At 37.9% G+C, this 25,426-nt stretch overlaps 1 protein-coding gene across 2 annotated transcripts in view; it reads left to right on the forward strand.

Moving 5' to 3' along the window:
* Window positions 1-1,449: 1,449 nt before the first annotated feature.
* Window positions 1,450-25,426, forward strand: part of LOC146003647 (mitochondrial carnitine/acylcarnitine carrier protein-like) — a 56,088-nt gene continuing 32,111 nt past the window's right edge. Inside the window, exons 1-3 of one of the 2 annotated variants that reach the window (XM_083141996.1) lie at window positions 1,450-1,599; window positions 8,186-8,300; window positions 16,513-16,709. In XM_083141996.1, the coding sequence (XP_082998122.1) occupies window positions 1,597-1,599; window positions 8,186-8,300; window positions 16,513-16,709 (315 nt within the window). In that variant the 5' untranslated portion in view covers window positions 1,450-1,596. Of the gene's footprint in view, window positions 1,600-1,633; window positions 1,855-8,185; window positions 8,301-16,512; window positions 16,710-25,426 lie in introns of those variants that run through there. The other variant, XM_083141994.1, reaches the window with a different exon arrangement.

Raw genomic sequence — 25,426 nt, forward strand, 5'->3', positions numbered from 1 at the left:
ATCATCTTGCCAGCAACATTTTCTACTAACGGTCGTAACTGAGGAACACTTAGTCGGGGGTTTTCTCGAACACTTTTTAAAATAAAGAGTTAATCACGTTTATTCAACCTTCTCTCTTTTGGTTTTCTCGGCACATTCTGTATTGAACCTTCCTCTCTAAATTTCTTTACTATGTATTGAACTGTGGAGTGTGGTTTATTGACTGTTTGTCCAATTTTTCTTAACAAATAACTTCTAAGAGCCAAATTTATAACAACATCATTCAGATCGGCTAGACTTTACTTTACGTCCTTATTGCCTTTTGGTGGTAACCAATGGGCGTTAACAACACTGCAGGCTCGTCTTTGTGTCTGCGTTGTGAATGTGTGTGCTTTGCTCGTTTGCGCTCTGCATGGTGATTGCTTCTTTGCGTTCGCAGTGTGTTGTGAGTGTGTATGGTGCATGAAGAAGAACAGGTTCCAAAAACTTGTACATATCGTAAAATATGTTTATCCCCAGTAATAATTTAGTGCATCGTTCAAAACCACGCTTGCAGACAGCCGGCATCTCTTCAGGTAAGTATCTTTTTCTTTCTGTTTTTTTACACTTTCTGTTCACGATATCCCCACTAATCATTCACGGGTAGCCCCACGAACCATTCACAATAGCCCCACAAACCATTCTTGTTAGCCCCACAAACCATTCACGTTAGCTCCAAAAACCATGCATGGGTAGCCCCACTAACCATTCACGGGGACGAGGCATGCCTACAAGGTTAGGTTAGGTTCCATTAGCACTCATTTCACCCCTAAATATGTGCATCATCGAAAAATTTCCTCCGTACGTTAAATTACGCATATCCGGACAACATCGGTGTTTACCGATTTCCTCCTTCAGGTAATTTTTCCTCACTTTGGGATTTACGTTGTTGAATTCCTTATACAATAAGCTATCCAACGATATATGACACGTATTCCTTAGGAAAAGGACGTAAAGTAGAGTCTTAACTTTAGATCGGAACTAAGTTCCTTCACCTTGCCCATTTCGAACACGCTGATAGATAAGACGATAGGCCTACAACCTACGCCAGCATTCCGCTTGACGGGAAGCGCGCCTGCATGTTCTAACTTGTTACGAAGTTGCAAACTGCACGAAATCGACCGAATAGCGGTGGCGCTGTATGTGAGTAAGGGAAGATTGAAACTCTTGCCTGTAGGAATAACAATGTTGCATGAAACAGCGTGTTTTTCTCTTTTTCACACAAATTATATGCTCTGTTTATTCACTTTGAACATACATTTTTATTGACATTTGTTGGTGAAACCTTCATTAATATTAATTTCCAGGTAGATGTGACATTTTTTTCCTCGGAAATTCATGTGTACGAATAACAATGTTATATACTGTATCAAAAATGCTTCTTATCACAGCAAAATTAAGATCTTGCTAATTGTCCTGCGACGTGCTGTAACTTGAGTCAGCGGACCATTATTATTTGTTTTATAACGAATTTCGAACCTGACTGTCTACCATTACAGCTATTTCATATAGTTTAAACACACACACACATATTAAGCAACATATTGCACTTTGCAGTCTTTGTCTGGTGCAGGACTAATGGTAAGACCCCGGAAAATTAATTTTGTGGTGAAATTGAAAGAAATGAACGAACGAACTATTTATTATCTTTGATGTGTAACATATCGAGAGATTTACGGTTATGAATAGTTGCAAATATATGAATCTACTTATTAATTTGTCGCATATCGTGCCAAGATGAGTGAAAAGCCAGTGAATCCAGCAAAGTACTTCATCTCTGGTGGTTTCGGAGGCGTTTGTACTGTTATTGCAGGTCACCCACTTGACACAATAAAAGTGAGAATTTGAACATATCTAAACTAATACATAAAAGAGCTTTGTTACGTAGGAACATGCACACTTAAAGTTGATATAATTTCTACCATTTATTCCTTACAGGTACATATATTTAAAATTAGCATAAACTAGCCAATGGCATTGCAGGTGCATCTCATCTCAACGCTGACTGATCATACATCTCAAAAATTTCAACCTTTTTTGTTAATCTTTCAGATTTCGCTGTTTTACAAAGCCTGAAATATATTTCAAGATGCAGAAAAAATGAATAAACGAGATGTTTAACACTGATGTGTGACTAGTGTCTGTTCAGTTCCTCATAAGCTTTCACCATTTTTTAAAGAAGCAAATTTCGTTGTACACACAAAAAGACGTGCAAATTTAAAGAATAATGAGAAATTGCGGTAACGTTTCCGATTGTTTTATGATTTCTTCTAGCACAAAGACTAATTATCATAGAATTTTGGAAATCATTGTCACACGAAAGTTGAACCTTCCTTAAAGTAATGAGCACTGTTTGGACTCGAAAAAAGTTATTTATGTTGAAAAAAAACTACTTGAAAATTAGCTTACACACTTCTCATGGACAAGATATTCTTCGTCGACAAGTGACAGTAAATGTCATAGAAGCGTGGGAATGAATGTAGAAGTAAATCGGAACCTTAGTAAATGCATTTAGGGACTTTATGTTAATGCTAAGGGAACCAAACCTAACCTGCCTAACCTAACCACAAAAGCATATATTGAACAAAACCTTAAGTACAGGGCCTTGAATAACGTAGTGTGGAAAACGACCAAAAAAACTGGTTCCCCAGACGGATGAGAAACATAGATGGCAGTGCGATCAATGTCGGTGCTAATTTTCTTATGAAAGTAATGCGGCTTTGTTAGTTTTTGGAATATATTATGTAGATTTGTTTGTCTTGAAAGGGGGTACGTGAATTGATGGAAACAGTTATATTTGTGGAGTGATTTGCAGTCACGAAATGACATTAATTTGGAAAGAAAAGTAAAATAAAATTAATAAATAAATAGCATGCGTAACACAAGAAGAAACATCGCAAAGTGATTCCGGACGTCGTGTTGGATTGTGTACTAGAGTTTTATTTTTCTGTATTGTTAGAATATAAATAGTATCCTGAGAGATATTTCATACCGAGGCGACAAACCACAAGTGTCGCTTGGAAGCGAGCAGTCTGTAATCAATGCAGACTTTCGAACCGTAGGGACACCAGCTCTGACTGCACCGTTTCCTCAAGGAGATTTTATACCAAAGCGACATGCTACAAACCATACGAGGATTTCACACCAAAGCGACACTGGTCCTTCGGTCCAAGGCAACTTTCACACCGAAGCGACACATGTTGCTTGGAAACGAGCCAATCAAGAGCAACATTTCACATTGTAGCGGCATGTCGGGAAGCACAGGCCAGCGTTCGGTTGGTGAAACCCTCAAGCGACAAGTGTCGCATGCCCCTTGTTGCTTTGTTGCGCAATCTCCCTAAAGCAAGACACTCATTGCATTGTGCATGCATGAACAACAAACCACGGCAACATGTTGCAAGCTATTGAGGAAATGGCCCAGTTTGAGCGATGCACAAGCGACAAAGCGACACATGTGACTTATCGTGTCGCCTAGATCTGTTGTAATGTGCGGTTTTTCGTGTCGCCTATCTGTTGTTCGCACAATTAGCAGCGAATGCTTGCCAATAGACTGAAGGCACCATGTCGCTTGTCACTTAGTTGGGAACTCCCCCTGTAGCGCGTCGCTTCGGTCTGAGCACCCTTCCTTTAAGGAGCTTTCCGACCAAAGTAGCAAGAAGTAAGAGCGAATACTCCACATGAACGTGTCATTTGCTGTTTGAACCCTCATGTGCAATGAATGCTAGTTTACAGTCTGGAAGTGTGTGTCACTAGTGTGACAGTGTGAACATCCCGTGTCACTTGGTTTGAAAGTTTCCTTACACTACGAAAGTTTTGTGGGGTTCCCCTTGTCATTTCATGGAATCATCATTATCATCATCGCCGCGATTAGTTTAAAGCGGAAGAAAAGAGACAGTAAATATTAAAAATACAAATGCTTCAGTGTGTGTATCTTTAAAAGGAATGATGATGAAGATAAAAATAATGAACCTAATTCATACACAAAAATTAGTTGCCAAGAGCATTCCACGCATATTTTTTCTCCCGTATTATTAACGAAAGTATGACGATAACAGGACGTGGTCTAGAATGTTCGTTAATAACTTCACGACCACTGTACCAAATATCATAGCAATTATCACATTCATAGAAATGCTTCATGTAAAAGAATCAGACGTTGCAGCGAAAACTCCATTTACTTCCATTATAAGCAGACGAATACTAAGCACCGGGTTCAATACGAGTGCCTCTAGCGGATCATTTTCGAGTGGAACCAGCTAGAGCATGCAGAACTGAGCCGTTTTCCACACTACCTTATTCAAGGTGCTGTACCTTAAGTAATCGCTAAAACTCCGCACTATGTGTTAACAGACATACATCGAAATCGAACCATGTAAAAATTGCATTCGTAACATGATGAAAGCGCAATAGAACTAAAGGAACTTGGGCCGAAATGGCTATCAGCATCACACATTGCAAGACGTCCAATTACTGTCATCAAAACCAACACATCTAACCTAACAATGTAAAATTATATACACCTTAAAATCACACCACATTTCTTGCCAAATAAATCGATCGCATGTCACAAATTTACATGTATACCTTGAAAATATACACTTCCCACTAGTGTGCAGGAGTGAAATGTGTCAAGTGGTACACATTTTGCAAAGCCTGAAATTTATTTCAGGATGCGGAAACCACAAATAAGCTAAATATTTTCCCCTAAGTGTGACTAGTGCATATCCAACTCCTAGTATCCTACACGACTTTTTTTTAAAAAGCACATTTCATTCTACATATGCAAATTTGAGTAATAACATGAAATTACTATCAGTATCAAAACTAACTGCAGTTCGTAGACTTGTAAAATAGTGGGACAATTCGACACTTTTAGCCTTGCAAGCATGCTTCTGAGCTTCACCTGTACAATAAGGGCAACACCAGAAGATAACTAGCCATAGCTGGGTTGCTGATGTTACATCAGTGTGGTCAACTTTCAAGAATTGACACTAATGATTAAACATATATATTATATATACTAAAGCATAACATAAGGTAAAGGTAAGGCCATTTTGGAGGTGATGTGATCAGCTTCATGCTCTGGCCACCTTTACCCCCCAGGGTTGTCTACAGGTACCCATTTGTTTGAGGCTGGGTGAGTCCCGGAGTTACTTTATGTGGGGACAAGGCTGGAAAAATTTAGGCCTTAGGTCACCCACTCCCTACTGACTAGACCAGCGTGGCTCATCAAACCAGTCTCAGGACTAAAAGCAAACACATAACAAGAATTCATCACAAGAAGTTAGCAACAATGTCATAATGTCAGAAATGATAGCACATAAAGTCACTAATTACTCTTCTATAATGCATGTCCGCAAGGTAAAATCTGCACCAGGCATTCACATGAAATGCCATGTCTTCATTAACCATGTAAAATTTTCCACTTTTTCTTGGTTGTGGCCTCCCCGATGGCGCAGTGGTAGCGTCATCACCTTGTAATCCCAGGTTCGATACCCGGTGGAGGCACATAGTGGTTTGTATCCCACTTTAGAAACTGTAGGTCTAGTCCGAATTAGCCTTACTGTGCATAAAGTGGACTTAAAACACCAACTCAGTCAATCAATCAATCTTGGTTGTGCAGACATAGGGTCACCAGCACTGCCTCTAGGTCCTGAAGCAGTGATTAAACACTAGAGTTTGGTTGGATGTGTTTTCGCAATAATTTTTTACGCGAGGTTGGCAACACTGATGAAGTTGAGCATGCGCAGGACCATGCCCTAGTATTCTGTGCTTGCAACAGAGATAGAATTGTCAGAGTGAGGTTACGTACGTGCGAGTAGCAGTAAGGTGAAATGGCTTTTGTAATACAAAATCCCGCCAAATGTGAAGTGAGATCTGTCATACGATTTCTGAATGCCAAAGGACAGTATGCACCTGACATCCATCGGGAATTGTGTGCCATTTATGAACCGACAGTGATGAGTGAAGGAAAGGTCAGGCAATGGTGCAGAGAGTCTTGGGAAGGGCATTCAAATGTCCATGACGATGAGCGTAGCAGAAGGCCTACTGTTCAGACAGATGATCTGGTGGAACGCGTTACTGAGAAAGTGCGTTCCAATCGCCGGTAACAATACCTGAACTCGCCAAAGAGTTTCCAGAAGTGTCTGCAAAAACAGTGCTTCGAATTGTGACTGACAACCTGGGGTATCACAAACTGTGTGCAAGGTGTACCAAAAATACTGACAGACGCTCACAAAGAGAAAAGAAGGACAGCTCCACGTGATTTTTTGGCTCGCTGGGGGGAGGATGGGGAAGACCTCTTTTCACACATAGTGACGGGGGATGAAACGTGGAGTCGAAGCAGCAGTCAATGCAATGGCTGCACTCTTGTTCTCCTAAAGCAAAGAAATTCAAACAAACACCATCACACAAAATCATGGGAACCATGTTTTGGGACCAAAAGGGTTTGATTTTTGTGGAATTCTTGGAACCAGGACGAACAATTACAGCAGAGGTGTATTTCGAAACACTGAATAATCTGCGACGTGCCATCCAAAATCGGCGGAGAGGAATGCTATGTTCTGGAATTTTTCTGATCCATGACAACAACCGCCCACACACAGCTGCTCGTTCAGTTGAGACAATTCAAAGATTTCGATGGGAAACTATTCAATCATCCCCCTTACAGCCCCGACCTTGCCCCCAGCGTTTTCTTTCTATTTCTGCACCTGAAAAAGTGGCTTGCATCGAAGTATTTCAACGACAGTGACGTGCTCAAGACATCAGTTCTGGACTGGCTACATTCTCAGGTGGCAGAGTTTTACGCAGAGGGTATATGTAAGCTTGTGCCACGTTATCAGAAATGTCTGGAGGTTAATGGTGACTACGTCGAAAAATAGCCAAGTTATGTACTTGCTTATCAATCTCAATAAATTTCTTCTATCATTTTCTTGTTTTTTAAAAAATATCGGCCCTTTTTTTTGACATTTTTTCTTCATCATAAGGATAGGATAAGTGAATAGTGGTTATGTGAAATTAAGGAAAAGAGACACTTGGAAAGCAAAATCCATGCTCAGTTATAGTGTGTTGGTTCACTCCTTCATTCCAGGGTAAAAGATTGCAATTATTTTTATTTATGTTCTTTATGGATGTTTTTAATTATTTTTAGCTTGCAGAAATGTGTTACAGTAATTCCTCAGTAATCCCGCAGATATCAGACCAGAGGACTGCCAGATTAACGAAAACGCCGGGTTAGTGTTGTAAAAAAGATTAATAAAAGAAAAACTTACATTTCTGCACTGTAGTACAGTGTATTTGTATTATTCCTTTGAGGGAACAGGTCTAAAAAAGTGTCAATTTTCTTTTGTTTCTTTTCTTGAATTGCGTGTGCAACAATGACGCATACTGATCGCTATACTGAGCCTAGCGTTTACCTCGTGACAAGGTCTTTGACACCGATATGCAGTAACTTGTTTTCCCTTTCACCCTCCCCACTCGCTCTAAACCAGACTACTGGATGGGCCAGAATTGCAAAGTTCCGGTTTGTAGAGGGACCACTGTATTGTGAAATAAAGTACGTCATTACCTTAGCGAGTTACTTTAACCTGAAGCAGAACAGCCTGAAGGCTTCGAGCAAATAAATATACCACCCAACACAACATTCCACAACTACAGCTATAATTTTACATGTTAGGATTGTTAGATTTGGGACCAAAAGTTACCTTAGAAGTGTTCTTTCACAATTTAAGTGTGCATACATATGGTTTTTACTAATAAAAGCAGCGAAAGTACTCTGAGATGGCAGGTTTTAACTTATACAGGTCATACTTTAGCATCAAATATCTGTTATTTGTGTTTTCTGTGTGCTGCAATCCATTTTGTACTACATAAAACATCAAAATCTGTTGATTTAAAATAAAATGAACATAATTCTCAAGGAGGTATAGTGGGTGAACTTGTGACTTAAGTATGAAATCTCCTTATGTGACAGCATCAGTGTAGAGTATTATTATTATTATTATTATTATTATTATTATTATTATTATTATTTTACTTTCACCAAGTTTTAGGTAAAGAAAGCACAGTCTATACACATGTGGTCATTCAATTATTAGGTACCGATATATCTGACACAACAAATGACATGTAGCATTATTTCTATGAGAAACATCTCTTTTCTTTAAAGGTGAGGCTGCAGACAATGCCTAAACCTGAACCTGGACAGCCACCTTTGTTCACGGGCACTTGGGATTGTGCAGCAAAGACTGTGAAGAAGGAAGGAGTTAAAGGATTGTATAAAGGTATTAGTGAACTTATTGCATGCAAAATTAAAAGAATGATATTGTGCAGAGTGTGCCACCAAAAAGTATCCCCAGACTGAAACAATAAGCAAATGGATAATGTATAACTGCTACTTCGTTGTTATCATTATTACAGTTGTTATAATATTTTTTTTTTTTCATAAAGGTTTGGTAACATTCTTGTCATAAGGGTCATTCCACAGAATTTCATCACCAAAAAATAAAAACGGTTGCTCGACCATTTTTTATTTTCTTCATATTTGGTATGTTGAACCCCTTGGAAAAGAGAAGTCAAAAACAGTTTTTAAATTTTTTTTATCTGTTGTGGTTTTTAAGTTACAGGGTGTCGAAAATCGCAAAATTGTGCAGTTTCACGAAAAATCAGCTTTTGCAAAATATTTAATATCTTCATAACGAATGAAGATATTTTAAAAATTCCAAGTTTATTGGAATCTGCATATCTTGCAGTACTAAAAAGTTACATGGTTAAGTTTTGTAATAAAAAGCAAGCTATGATCAGTGTGTCAGAATTGTGTAAAATCACTGAGTTTTGGGTTTTTTTTATTATGAAAGGGGGACAGATAACATGTTAATTTTATGTTGTAGTAGTATGTTAGTTAATTTACCCTAAAAATAAGCAAGTTGTTAACTGCTCCCCTTTCTGAGATACAAGAGCTTAAATATCGGAAAATTATCAAAAAACAGCTTTTTGACCCCCCTGTAACTCAAAAGGGGGAGCAGGTAGGATTACCAAATTTTGAAGATGCTTCACATGTGTGTGCATGTTCAAAATCTCAAAATTTGGTGTTGTTATTCAAACTACTTCTGGAGATACAGGCATTTTCCTTTATGACATTTCAACGTCAATTCGTCATGTCTCCTGGTATAAGAAACAGGAAAAATTCTAAAAATAATGTTCACACCTTAGAGGATGGATTTTTAAGAAATAATGTCACACATTGAATTGACTCACATTAGCTGCAGCAATAACAAGACAATGCTGTATAGAGAATGAAGACTGTATGCTTCATGGTTGTCCTAATTGTCCAGGGACTGAGTTGTTACACCAGTACCTGTGTGAAACCATGGATGTTGACAATGAATTGCTTGATTCACCTGTTAACTACAAACAGTGGACCACAACTGAATGTTGTGAGCTACTGTCTATGTCGGATACTGATGAAGATTTCATAGAAAGGTTAATTAACAAGATTATGAAACTTAGAATGCATCATTATATTGCTAAAAGGCAGTCACAGTGCATAAATGATAGAAAAAGTAATCTCAAACCACATGAATGCATAGTACAAGGAGACTTCTCTGAGAACTTCACCTTCATCCTTCAGGATGAGATTCAATCTTACCATTGGGTAAATGCACAGGCTACAGTTCATCCATTTGTTCTGTATTTTAAAGAGGAAAATGATGCCGATATCACAAACGCAAGCTTCTGCATTATAAGCGACTGTCCGAACCACACAGCTGATACAGTCTATACTTTCCAGAAATATATGATACAGTTTTTAAAGAAAGCTGCTCCAAATGTTCAAAATGTCATTTATTTCTCGGATGGAGCAGCTAGTCAATACAAGAATCGAGAAAATTTCAATAACCTCAGTCACCATTTTGAGGATTTTGGTCTCAATGCTGTGGCATTTCTTCGCCACATCACATGGTAAGGGGCCATGTGATGGAGTCAGTGGAACCGCTAAAAGACTTGTTGCAAAGGCAAGCTTGCAAAGAACACATGAAATGCATATCACCACAACAACAAAAGAAATGTTTACTTTCTACAGAGATAATATACCAGTGGTAAAATATTCATATGTTACTAAAGAAAAGGTTGAAGAAACAGCTGATTTCCTAGCTGAAGGATTTCATTCATCTATTACAATAAAGCATACTCGAGGTTTCCAGTTTTGTCCCTGTTAATAAGACCACTATCAGAATCCGTCAGACATCATTTTCTGCAAACTTCAAAGATATGAGAATTTCTATTGAGGAAGACTGTGGTTGCAATGTATTATTTGAGTCTGTTAAAATAGGCAGCCATGTGGCATGTATTTATGATGGAAAGTGGTGGCTGGGGGTCGTCAAAGATATATGTGAACATGAACTGGACTTCCATGTACACTTTTTTCATCCTTGTTGTCCAAGTACAAGTTTCAAATTATCCAAGGATGACTATGTGTGGGTAAAATCAAAAAACATTTTGAAGGTTTTATCACCATTAGAGGTAACAACACCTTCAGGAAGAGTACATTACATCCAACCAGAGATGAGTGAAGCAATTGAGAGTTGCTTAAATTCAAGACCATGAAATAATAGCCCCCTACTTTGTTAATGAAGAAATATACATTGTTTTTACCATTAGTTATGGCTTATCACAATTTTGTACATTTGCACAACTAAGCCTACCTACTCATCAATAAAAAAACACTATTATACATTTTCTTTTTTGTTTAACAAAATGGTTATTTTATTAAATTGAGATAAGTCCAAGTTGTAGAGTATGAGTGCTTATTGAACTGGCTGATTAAAAAAACACCTAAAATATTAATGTAATTTGTATTATATGTTTTCTTTGTGTCGGAACAGAAAAAAAAATAAAAATATTTGTACTTAAACAAATTTTTTTTGAGTTTTATTTCTCAAGCGATGTAACGAATTGACGTTGAAATGTCATAAAGGAAAATGCCTGTATCTCCATAAGTAGTTTGAATAACAACACCAAATTTTGAGATTTTGAACATGCTCACACATGTGAAGCATCTTCAAAATTTGGTAATCCTACCTGCTCCCCCTTTTGAGTTACAGGGGGGTCAAAAAGCTGTTTTTTGATAATTTTCCGATATTTAAGCTCTTGTATCTCAGAAAGGGGAGCAGTTAACAACTTGCTTATTTTTAGGGTAAATTAACTAACATACTACTACAACATAAAATTAACATGTTATCTGTCCCCCTTTCATAATAAAAAAACCCAAAACTCAGTGATTTTACACAATTTGTTCTGATATTTCCGATACACTGATCATAGCTTGCTTTTTATTACAAAACTTAACCATGTAACTTTTTTAGTACTGCAAGATATGCAGATTCCAATAAACTTGGATTTTTTTAAATATCTTCATTCGTTATGAAGATATTAAATATTTTGCAAAAGCTGATTTTTTGTGAAATTGCGCAATTTTGCGATTTTCGACACCCTGTAACTTAAAAACCACAACAGATAAAAAAAATTAAAAACTGTTTTTGACTTCTCTTTTCTAAGGGGTTCAACATACCAAATATGAAGAAAATCAAAAATGGTCGAGCAACCACCTTGTGATGACATTCTGTGGAATGACCGATAAGAGATGCTTCGCCCTGTTTAAATTAACATTAAAACCTGACATGGAGTACTGTGGAGATGGGCCACTCATTTGTGGCCCTTCCAATATATTTGTATTGCCTTTCCTGCTGTTTTTCTCTAATTGCAACAATGAGGATGAACGATGATTGGATGAAATTGATGAAGGGATACACGCAAAGAATACCCATGCCATGCTGGGATTCGAACTTCATTGGCAAGCTTGAAAATTGGCCACTTAAATCCCATGCGATCAAAGAACTTACCCAGACTACTCGTCTGTCTCCAAACGTGGGAGTCTCGGAAGTGCAAAAAGCAGTGTTGCGACATGCATTGTCCATTTGTAAATGGCATCTTCTGCTGTCAACATTCACTCTTCACTGGCAGTTCAGGGAGACAGGGAATGGGAAACCCTTTCATTTCCTAACTGCCAGCAGACGTTGTCTTAGGCATGCCTTGGACCCTGAACTGTTTCTCCAAGGCATAGTACACCATTATAATTTCCTGTCACTATGACAACGAAACTAACCTGATTGATTCAGAGATCCATTTGACTGTCCCTGCGAAAGGCAAAATAGAATTCCAAGTTGGTTCTTTGATCATGCGTGCTTTAACATCCGTGACCACCAAGCTGGCTAACAGAATAGTCACATGGCTATAAAATACCTATGTTATATTCAACATAAAATCTAATTAATTTTTTTTTTAAAAAAATAGCCATATCTGACACAACTTCAGGTGAAAGAGAAACTTGGACCATAAATGTTTGTGTAAGTCGAGATGATATTGCTAATAATGTAGCTTTGTAGTATACAGAGTGGTCACAAAGTGGACGTGCCCCCCCCCCCCTTATTTTTGGCACTATGGTGGTTATGGTTGAATGCTTGATGTGGACACATACTTGATGGTTTAGGAGTGCCAGAACATCAGTATGGAGACAGTCATTTTCGTAGCACAGCTGAATTCTGCACCATGTTCTGGCACACTTTGCATTGCAAGTGTGTCCATTACCTGAATAAGACCTTTCTCGAGCGGTGGATTGGACGAGGTTCTGAAGGGCCTCCAAGAAGTCCCAGAGGTGGTTCATCAGTGACAGAGTCAGAAATAACCGGTATCGCACAATGCAAGAGTTACGAGCACCTGTGGAAGATGCCTTCTCACTATGACCCCGGTGTATCTCTCCAAAACATTTGCCAGAACATGGCACAGAATTCATGTGTGCTATGAAAATGACCATCTCCATACCAATGTTCCTTTCTCTTAAACTATCAGGCATGTGTTCATAGTAGCAATCAAGTGGTTCAACTTGTATCTTGCAGACAGACACCAGAAAGTACAAATGCCTGGCACTCATCTATCATTTTCAAAATCTGTGCCAATAAAAACTGGTGTTCCTCAGGGATCAATATTGGGGCTATTATTGTTTACTTATACACATCAGACTTATCGAGAGCAATACAAACATGTACATTTCTATGCCGATGACACACAGATATACCTTACCTACCATGCCAATTACACTTTGATGTGATGTTATGGTCCTCAACGATGAATTGCAAAGAATTTCCACTTGGTGTGATTCCAATGGACTGATATTAAATCCCAACAAATCCACATACATGTTACTGGGGAACAGACAAACAATTACGAACGACAAGTATAACGACATGGTCTTGAAAATACGTGGGACATGGATACCGCATAAAACAACATCTAAAAACCTGGGTTTGGTGATTGATAGTTCTCTTACTTGGACAGAACACATCAATGGACTGTGTAGAAAAGCATTCTACTTTCTCAGAAATTTATATAATTATCTAACCAAAAAAGTTAAACTGAAGCTCGCCGAGCTCTTATTGTGGTCACTCTTTGATTACTGTGATATAATTTATGGCCCTGGGGTCTCAGTCAGAGATAAAAGGAAAATTCAGTGATACAAAATTCTTGTATATGATTTGCATTGAATATAAGAAAATATGAACATACCCTGCCTCATTTGAACACAAAGAAAATATTAACAATGGACAGAAGGCATCTGCACTATATCACTTTCATAAACAAAATTTTAAAAGTAAATAAACCAGATTATCTATTCAGAAAAATTAAAATAGGCACTCAAATACACTCCTACTCCACGCGAGGGCATTACAGTACCGCCTCCTTCAAATCATCATTCTCGGTAAATGCAGTATCATCCTGGAATAGATTGCCCGTAACAATAACTAACCAATCATCACCACTTGTTCTTAAATCCAAAGCAAAGGACTATCTACTATGTAAACAGTTTAAATCTAGAAGCACACATGAATAAAAATACATCCCAAAATGGATTAATGTCAGTGTAAGAATTTGATATTACTTCATGTCAAATATTTCTATTCTTGCCTGTCAATGTAAGAATTTGATATTACTTCATGTCAAATATTTCTATTCTTGCACCATCAAACATTAACAAATATGCATTTACGTGTACATATGTGTGTGCTTCTATATACCGGGTGAATCACCTAAAACTTGCACCCCAAATATTTCGTAAACAAAAATAAATATTGAAAAACTGCTTTCCTAGATATACCAGGTGTGCCGGTTAATAATTCTTAATTGATCCGTAAGAAAACAAGTCTATCTGGGGAGAAAGGTAACAAATGCTTTATTCAAAGTATGCGCCATCGCTAGCTATACATTGTGCCCATCTGTCCGTCAAATTGTGTATGCCCTTCCAGAAAAATCATTCACATTTTGAGGTGATCCAGTCAGCAAGCCATTGTTCGACATCTTCGTAATTGTTGAAGTGTTGCTGGAAAAGTGAGCGAGACATCAATGAAAACAAGTGGTAGTCTGAAGGGGCTAAGTCTGGTGAGTATGGCGGGTGGGGCAAGATTCCCAGCCAAGTGCAGAAATGATGTGTATGACGCCTTTTGCTGTGTGTGATGAGGCATTGTCATGCTGCAGAATCACTTTTCCATGTGTTGTCACCCAATCTGGGCACTTTTCAATCAATGCATGGCTCAAATTGATGAATTGTTGACGGTAGCAAACGGCATTCACTGTTTCACCTGGTTTCAGATGCTCATGGTATGCCACACCCTTCTGATCCCACCAAATGCTCAGCATTGTCTTCCTTCGGAAGCGATTCGGTTTTGCGGTCGATGTTGAAGGTTGTCCTGGGTCAACCCATGACTTTTTGCATTTTGGGTTCTCGAAGTAGATCCATTTTTCGTCCCCAGTCACTATCCAATGCAAGAAAGACTTTCTTTCATGCCGAGAAAGCAACACTTCACACACCGTTTTTCGCTTTTCCATTTGTCTGTCGTTCAGATAATGTGGGACCCATTTTCCTGCCTTCTGGATCTTTCCTATGGCATGAAGACGATCAGATATGGTTTGGCAACCAGCATTTAACTTCTTTGCCAGTTGTTGTTGCGTTTGCGTATCGTCTTCGTCCAACAGTGCTTGGAATTTTTTCGGCTGGCCCGGGCGATCTTTGTGTTTCAAGTCCAAATCAACGTACACACGCGTCTTGCGTTAGGACATTGTCATCGTATCCACAAGGATACGATAGCTTTCACTCGCATTTTTCTTTTGATTGAAGAAGAAAAGCAGGATGTCTAATGCTCCTTATTTGGTTTGAAGGTCAAGATGTTTCCCACACAAACCCAATATCACGATCACTCGCACTCGGTTGCACATCCACGGCGTTTTGACAGGTACTGTCCTGGCAACACACTGACATAACAGTTGAGACTGTGCACCAACCCTTGCTTCCAGCACCATCCAGCGACGAAATTAAGAATTATTGATTGGCACATCTGGTAAAGGCATGAGAGGGGCTCATGAAATTAGTGGACATGTTCAACTAGCTAAGGAAGTACGATTTTCAACACAAACTTAGTTTTTTTTTAATGGAAACCCCATTTTATTTTTAGCTCATTTGAAAGTACGGAAAACATCATTAAGAATGGTGTTTGTTACATCGAAATACGTCACCCAGTGTTGTTTGAATTTCAGTGGCATATTCTAAAAAATTGGCTTGGTTTAATGCAACAATTCTTATTTATTTTATACAGTGTGTCATTTTAAGGGCACCCACGGACCAGAGAAAGATATAGAGGACATCAAATTCAAAAACAACTTTTCTCAGTAACATTTTTCTCATTGGCATGTCGTTTCGCTGCTACAGTTGTTAAAAAAGCCCATTTTGCTGCCTGAATGCTGGCAACCCAACACAGCAGTTGATCGCATCTGTGACATCATTTCCTGCTGCAAAACAGTGGACGGCTGTGTTACAAGGAAGACACAAATTATATCTAAAAAATGACAGCCTACCAACTACATTAGGAGCTATAAAATGAAGGTAGGAATGTGTCCAGTAGACCGAACATCCAGGTTAACATGGCCTACCAGCCAGAAGCCCATCAATTATCCCAGGGAAAGAGGGAGGGGAACCAACAATACGAAAAATGATAGAAAAACAACGTATTCAAAATGGAGTGGCAATATCGGATTTTGTCCCTTGACCTACATGTCAAATACTGTATAATTATCATCAAGAACAAATTTTATTGGACTTACAGTTTACATCTGGCTGTTTACGCCCAGCTACATGTCAAATATTTGCAAATCTCATTGCAAGGTTAATATCTACAGGTTTGTATATTCATTTGTTCTGATACATGTGTTGTGGTATTGTGGTGCTGATATTGGAAGTATCCGAGGTTCACGTTCTTAGTAAATTTTAGCCATCACATGCCAATATACGTAATATTAATAGAATAAATGCATCTAACAACCATTATGGAGTGTTCCAGCTCTAAGACAGAAATTCCCCAACTTTGGAATTCATTAATTTCTTTGTGTTTGTAGGAATGGGGGCTCCATTAATTGCTGTTGCTCCAATATTTGCCCTTAGCTTTTTTGGGTTTGGTCTTGGTAAACGTCTCCAGCAACGTGATCCACAGGAAATACTAACCTTGCCACAGCTCTTTGGTGCTGGTGCATTTTCTGGTACGTTTACATCAACGATAATGGCTCCGGGTGAAAGGATCAAGTGTCTTCTGCAGGTAATTTCATGGCAAAATTTGTTTCTAAGTCAATTTTATGCATATATGTGTGAACGGGAATTGAACCTGCAATTTAATGAGCTCCAAACTAGGGATGGCAAAATCTGTAAATGGTAAAAATAGAGAATCCAGAGTTTGGAGGCAATCCAGATTTTGGGACGATTCAGATTTCAGAGGGAATCTTGACATCTGAAAACTGACTTGGTGACAAGGTCTCTTACCGGTGTCCATTGCTCCTTGTATTTGCAATAGACCACATGATATTGCTCCGACTTCATGGCTTCAGAATTTTCCCCACCTCTGGACTTCAATTTTTCTAGCACAATGATGGCTCACCATGAAAATTATTAGTGATTCTGCTGGAAAAAGTAATGTATTTAAATTGCAGGTAAAGCACTGTAAATAGAAAGTTCTAGCTTGTTCCATGCTTGAACTTGAATGTGTTCTGCTGAATAACCAAAACGTAGCATGCCTAGATGATCATGAAATAAGGAGACAAAAGTTAAAATAAAGCACATTAAAAGATTCATTAACAAATTTTACCGGTAAAAAATGTGGACTAATTATTACGATCTTTATTGCCTTCAAAATCCATTTTTCCTCTGGAATCTGTTTTCCCTTCAAAATCCAGATAGGAAATTTTCTGAATCTGGATTCTGGATATTTTTGACCATCCCTATTCTAAACCACTATGATACACAGAGGTCCATATTTCATAGAAAAATAAACTTCATTTAATTGAATGTGTTACATGCTAATTAATAAACTTTAGCTAGACTGTAGCTGGAGTGGTCATCATAGAACACTATGATGCAAGAAATCCTGTGCAAGGCATGGGGATATTATTGCACTTGTCCCATAGTCATTTTAACTGTCTATCATTCATCCTCATTACCACAAATAATCTAACAAGGGAAGTTATCAGACTTCCGAGGACAATAGTCACGAAACTTGAAAACGTGGACAAACATTGGAACAAAGCAACAGATGTAACGTTTGGCATTTTTAAATCATTTGCAACCCCCAGAACAGGGCGTAGAAAGTGGTGTGCATGCCTGCAAGATATGCAGCTAGAAATGGGCAAACAGGTGAGTTTCAAGGCAGTCCAGTGCCAACAGAGACCACGTACCCCATCAGCAAGTTTCACTTATCACACACAGAAGTAATGTGGTGGGAAAATGCAATGCTGCAATCAAAGGTCCTACATCCAACACGAGCAGGTAATGATGGCACTGTACTCGCAGGCAGAAGTATTGCACACATCATGCACAGCAAAGTTAATGTCCAACACATTACAGAGATTGGCTACAACAACATGACTGTGAAAAAGTAGTATCAAGATACTCAGTGATAAACATTTCCATTCCCCACCATTCATGGAACAGTACTAAACTTCAAAATTCTTATTTTCATGTGTTAATATTGCTAATTTGTGAATTTTATTACCCATTTTTCTTTGGGGTGTTAGGTACTCCTCAGACTCCTTGTAGCATTGGAGATATAGGCAATTAGTGAGGCTGTTAGCAAAAAGGTTCTGTAAAGTTCAACAAATAACTGTCCAGCTCTGTTGTCAGTTCTTCACTACTATTTATTGCCAGGGAGGGATTAAACATGACTGCCGGTGTTCCAAGCTATTAAAAACTATAACCTTTAATGTAGGCCAAGACAGTGCAAGAGAACGAACACACTTCTACACAGAGAGATCAAGAGTCAACGTGCATAGTTTTTCACCTGCAGTGCGAATGCAGGACACAGTGAACAAACTATTAAAATCTGTAGAATTTGATATATTCACAGATTCACATAGTGCACTGAAGAAAAAATACATCAACAAGTGCATAAATTAGTGTAAATATTGTATGTATAGATTTTCATTTTCATTCTATTTTTTCTTTTTTTTTCTATGCATAGTATATTATGTTCAACATAATTGGGAGATGTATCCTGTGCTGAACTAATAAATAATAATAATAATCATAATAATAATAGGTATAGGCCTGACAACTCTGCACTGTAAAAAGACATGTCAAGAAACAGCAATATAAGGCCATGGATGTTCCCAAGGTAAAATATTCCGGAGGTAAAATAGTCCCCCATTCGGATCTCCGGGTGGGGACTACTTTGGAAGGTCCCTGGACTAAGGATAAGATCTACATTATGAATAAGGATATTAAATTAGGCACCTGGAATGTTCTGAGCCTTTACCAGCCTGGGGCATTTCAGTGTACAGTTAATGAGATAGTTAAGTATAAATTAGATGTAGTAGCTGTCCTGGAAGTTAGGTGGCCAGGAGAAGGGAATAGTAAAACTAACAATTATACTTTTTTCTATGGTGGTACTGAAAATCATAATTTTGGAACAGGCTTTCTCATAAATAATAGAATTATCTCGGCTCTTAAAACAGTAGAATTTATTAATGATAGGATATCATATGCAGTTTTACAGGGTAGGTGATGTAAAATTATTTTAAACATACATGCTCCAAGGGAAGATAAAGATGATAATACTGAAGATGATTTTTATGCAGAGTTAGAACAGGTCTTTGATAAATGTTCTCAGTATGATATGAAAATTCTGTTAGGTGACTGTAATGCACAAATTGGCAAAGAAGAGACATTTAAACCCACGATTGGTAAAGAAAGTCTTCATGAATTAAGTAATGCTAATGGTATAAGATTGATTACTTTTGCAACGTCAAATAATTTAATTGTGAAAAGTACCACTTTTCAACATAAAGATAAATATACCTGGTCTTCTCCAGATGGTAAAACTCATAATCAGATAGATCATATTCTCATTGATAAGAGAAGGCATACTAGTATAATTGACGTTCGTACACATAGAGGTGCTGACTGTGCCAGTGACCATTATTTAGTAATTGCTAAATTAAGAGAAAGACTCGCAGTGATAAATCATAAGCAACAAAATCTAAAAGTTCTAAAATTTGATACAGGAAAGTTTACTGATGAAAGAATTAAGAAAGATTACCAAATTAAACTGTCAAATAGATTTGATGTTTTGCAGGATTTAAATGATGATGAAAATATAAATGAAACAGACGTAAATAAGAATTGGGAGCACATACGTAATGCAATACAATCAGCAGCTAAAGAAAGTATAGGATACCATAAACCGAGAAAAAGTAAGCCATGGTTTGATAATGAATGTCATAATCTAATAGAAATAAGAAATCAGGCTAGACTTAGGTGGTTAAATAACTCTGATGATACAAATCTAAACAATTATAATAGAATAAAGCGAGAAGTTAACCGCACGTTTAGAAGTAAAAAAAAAGAGATTACTTGAAAAGTAAAATTAACGAAATTGAAACAAACAACAAAAATAAAAATATCAGAGATTTATATAAAGGTGTAAATGAGTTTAGAAAGGGTTGGCAACCTAAAGTAAATTTGATAAAAGATAAAGATGGTGATTTTCTAGCTGACCCAAGCAATATTCTAAATAGATGGAAGAACTACTTTAATGACCTTTTAAATGTTCATGTAGGAGATAAATCAGATGTAAATGAAGTCCACACAGCAGAACCTTTAGTTCCAGAACCTAACTTGACTGAAGTTAAAGATGCTATTAAAAGGCTAAAGAATAACAAAGCACCTGGCATTGATTTAATACCAGCTGAGTTAATTAAATATGGTGGAAATTCATTAATATGTCAAATTCATAAATTAATTTGTTTAATATGGAATAAAGAAGAAATCCCTCAACAGTGGAAAGAATCCATAATTGTTCCTGTGTTTAAAAAAGGTGATAAAATGAACTGCAATAATTACCGTGGAATTTCTCTACTCTCAACAACATATAAAATATTATCTAACATTCTTTTAACAAGACTAACCCCATATGCTAATGAAATTATAGGTGATTATCAATGTGGATTTAAACGTAACAGATCAACTACAGATCAAATTTTTCACATCAGACAGACACTTGAAAAAAAGTGGGAATATAATCAAAATGTCCATCAGCTATTCATTGATTTCAAAAAAGCATATGATTCGGTCAAAAGAGATAAATTATATAATATATTAGTCGAGTTTGGAATACCTAAAAAGCCTGTTAGTATGATAAAAGTATGCACCAGTGAAACAGAAAGTAAAATTCGTGTGGGTATTAATGTGTCTGACAAATTTACAATTCATGATGGGTTAAAACAAGGAGATGAATTATCTCCATTGTTCTTTAATTCTGCCTTAGAATATGCTGTTAGGAAGATTAAAGGAACTAACGAAGGACTAAAATTAAATGATATGACTAAGTTGTTAGCATATGTAGATGATGTAGACTTATTAGGCGATGATATAAATACAATTAAGAATAATGCTAAAATATTTTTCAAAACTGCTAAAGAGATAGGTTTGGAAGTTAACAAAGAGAAAACTAAATATATGCTTACAGGCGGAAACCAAGTGTTAGGTAATAATCAAAATTATTGATAACAACTCGTTTGAACCACTTTCCAAATTCAAATACTTAGGAGTAATATTAACAAGTGAAAATTATATTAAAGACGAAATAAAAAGTAGGCTCAATTCAGGAAATCCATGTTACTTCTCTCTTCATAAACTTGTCTTCTAAGAAACTAAAAGTTAAAATATACAAAACAGTAATTTTGCCTGTAGTATTATATGGGTATGAAACTTGGTCCCTTACATTGAAAGAGGAACACAAATTGAGAATATTTGAAAATAAGATCCTTAGGAAAATCTTTGGACCTAAAAGGGATGAGGAGACAGGTGAGTGGAGAAGGTTACATCATTTAGAACTACATAATTTGTATTCATGTCCAGATATTATTAGAATAATTAAATCAAGAAGACTTAGGTGGGCAGACCATGTGGCACGAACGGGAGAGGAAAGAGGAGTTCACAGGATTCTTGTTGGGAAACCTGATGGTAAGAGACCTATAGGAAGGCCAAGTCGAAGATAGAGGGACAACGTTGAGGTGGACCTAAAGGAAATCGGTAGAGATGGAAAAGAGTATATAGATCTTGCCCAAGATAGGGACAGATGGAAGGCCTGTGTTGCTGCAGCCATGAACCTTCGGGTTTAAGAAGGCTAGAGAGTTAGTTAGTAATAATCATAATAATAAATGTGGCTGCGGTGGCTCAGTCAGTAACGCATCAGACTACCATGCTAAAGGTCCAGGGTTCGATCTGCAGCTGGTTCAAAACCGGGAACTTTTCTAACGTTGGAAGCTGCCCCGGTGCCCACCCAGCGTCGAATGACATGGGTATAGTGGAACCACAAGGAAAACGACTTGCGAGACCTGCGATTCCTGTGCACCGTACCCCCGCAAGTAGGGAAGGGGGAGAGTGGACCATGCTTCCTTATGGCCCGAGGTGGAGGGAAGAAGGGAAAGCTGCATGGGGACTTTACGTCCCAAGGTTTTTTTCCTTGTGGTCGATCTATACCTGGGGGAAACCCTGGGGCTAAAGGTGGTCAGGGGCATGATGCTGATTACATCACCCCACTCACGACCGGGTCAAGAAAGTGTGGGGCGTTACCCCCATACACCTTCATGGCATGGTGCTAAGGGGGATCACTTTACCTTATTTTTTTTTTTAAATCATGATAATAAAAGGCCCCACAGTATAAATACCGTATTTCACTGCATAATCATTGCACCATATTTTTTCAGTCCAAAATTGGTTTGTAACCTTTCATTGCATAATTGTCACAACTGCTCATCAGACAACAAAACTAATGATAGTGATGCAGAATCTTCAGACACGGAAGATTAACCGTAGAACACTACCGTACGTAGAAGTTACGTATGCTTTACGCTCAAATCCCTCCCTTACCTCTCACCTTGCACCCACTCACCCCTCTGTCTAGCAGTGCCTCGAGTAGTTTGTCAGATGTGAGACAGCACTGTGGTAAGGAGGGTGCAAGCGCTGAACGTCTTGATTTTGTTTGTTATGATGTGCACTGTATGTAAATTTTACATAGCTCTAGTAAAACGAGAAAAATCTGTCACGTAATTTTGACATTTGTAAATTCGATTTTGATAGATTTTGAAAAGGTTGGCCGCGGTGGCTCAGTCGTTAACGTGTCTGACTACCATGCAAAAGGTCCCGGGTTCGATCCCTGGCCGGTTCAAATCCGGGAACTTTTCTAACGATGGAAGCGGCCCCGGCGCCTGCCCAGCGTCGAATAATATGGGTACCTGGGGGAAACCCTGGGGAGTAAAGGTAGTCAGGGGCGTGATGCTGATCACATCACCCCCACTCACGACCGGATCAAGAAAGTGTGGGGCGTTACCGTTGATGGCGTAGTGCTAAGCACAGGGGAGCACTTTACCTTTACCTTTAGATTTTGAAAAACAAAAGTTTTGAAGCATGCACTATTTCTTGTAAAACTTTAAAATTACTTTCATTTCTTATTTACAGTGTTATAAATATTATTATTGTTTGTTTTTCATTGTTTGAACTTTTTGCCTTCATTCTTAATGGACGTTGTAACGTGTTGGTCGCGTACTAGAAAAAGGGGGGCTAAAGTCTTATGGGAAGCGTGAAGAAACAGGTCCGGGATCAATTAATGTACGCGCTTTAAATTAAGCAACAACCAACAGTTACAAGTCGCAAGTTGTTGAGGTTATTGGCCAGCGTTTATCACCGCCACCTCAGTCTCAAAGGAGAACCAATGATAAGACTGTGTCCAAAGAACAAGAAAAATATAATCCTCCGTTCTGGTCTCACCTTTAAATCAATCAAAATAAATTTATAGGTAATGATGGGGTTCACAAAACATCGTGGAAAATTTCACTCAGGTTTGACAATTCTTTAAAGTATCCTGCAATACAAAAAATACACACTAACTATTCACAAAAATCCGCAGGATCAATACTACTCAATGAAGTTCATAACTTCCTTTCTTACCAATAGCAACTTCGCAGCTTCACTTTCTTATGTGGAAGGTTCGTGAACAAAATGTATAGAACAGTATGCAGATTTTAAAGATTTGAGTCAAAAATTTATTAGATTCAATCTCGAACAAGAAACGATTAATATCTCAATTATCAACAACATGAGAAACATTTCATCATGAACAAACCCAGTTTAATTACATTAGAAAATCTCTCCAATTGTAACTTTAACAAATCTTCTTTCGATCTACCGCCCGTCATTTGACGTATCAGGAATATGTATTACAAATTTAAACGTTAACAGCAACATGAATTACAATCATAATTAAATCCTTTCCCTTGTACACATTGTAAAATCCACTTGGGCATCAAACCGAATATTTACAATTAATTAACAAATGACTCACTTTGGTCTGTTATCCTTTTGTCACAATAAATTATACAATTCTCCCCTTTTTTACATTTGATGCTCCCACTACTATAATTTGATATTGTGCCACACTAATATTAATTATTTCAACATTTAAGAATTCGCGACGATGGATGGGAATTGTCACGCGTATGCCTCGCTAAATTTCAATGTTACGCGAACGTCGCAAGTTCCATCATTTTCATTGTCGCATCACAATATATTCAACAAGTCGTGTCACATTAATTAGCCAACATGCGTTAGTTGCAATTTAGAATAGTTTAAACTTTCGTCGCCCGTTCTTCCTTCGTTTACTCATTTAAGTTTTTGACTCAATCGTGATAAAGACACGGGATTCTAACCCAGTTCACGACTTGGACTTCGCAGAACTAAGAGAACGTATCGACACTGTACATACCTCCATTAAACTCCTCCAAAATGTTCCAACCTCCAATTCGACACTGCAAAGGGCGGTCAGTCAAACAGAACTCTGTCTTCCTTCTCGTTCTAGCATCAGAACATTGGGGTAACGTCTGGAAACGTCCATCAAATTCGTCCCTCGGCTATAACTCTGGATACAGGTCCACGTTGCTGGAAACTGACGAAATCTAACAGGGCGTCGTTAAACTTCTCTCTCCAATCAAATGCAACTTCCTTGCAAGACGTATAAGGTCCGTTCCAAAAAGATAGTTCTGTCTCGCGTTGACGTGTCGAATTTCAGAGAGAGTAGCAGTAACATAGCGTGCAAACTCAATCAGAAAAAAAGTTTAAGTCTCGCCCGCGAAACGACTTGCACACTTAAACCAGCACCATACTCTCTGCCTGCCTTCCTCTCGTGACCCAAGCCAAGCTGACAGTTTCGCGAAGGTGTGCGAAGTCGGAACTGATACTTCCGTTTTCTGTGTCTGCTCGAGAAGCGAGCGCCGAGCGAGAGGTCAGTGGAGGCCTCTAGCGTGGACTAGTATAATCAACCAAAGACAAACGAGACGCAAGGCGTACGAAGAATGAGGAAGTGTGACGCTTTTCCACGTGGAATTATTACGTAATACTTTTTTGTACGCAAAGCGTAGGAAAAACGTCACAAACTCCCCCACGTAGCAAAAGAAGAAATATATGCCGATTATAGAACAATTAGAATATGCAAAATTTAACAAAAAGGCACATGGACTATAGCAACATTCAATAACACCTTCTGGGAGCATCTGATCTACACCTATACAATTAGTGGTCTATATAAAAGAACCATAAATATGTGACTGTAGACAAACAAGTATCAATGAATATATATATATAAGCACACACAAACAATATGTTTGAGACTAGAATATAATAATATCTTGACTAGACACAGATTGGTAAACAAGTTACACACACTAATTAATGTACATAGTAAATATGATACCGTGATAATCATGAAAAATG

The sequence above is a fragment of the Lepisma saccharinum genome, chromosome 20, assembly GCF_977018435.1.
Source record: "Lepisma saccharinum chromosome 20, izLepSacc3.1, whole genome shotgun sequence".
NCBI lineage: Eukaryota > Metazoa > Arthropoda > Insecta > Zygentoma > Lepismatidae > Lepisma > Lepisma saccharinum.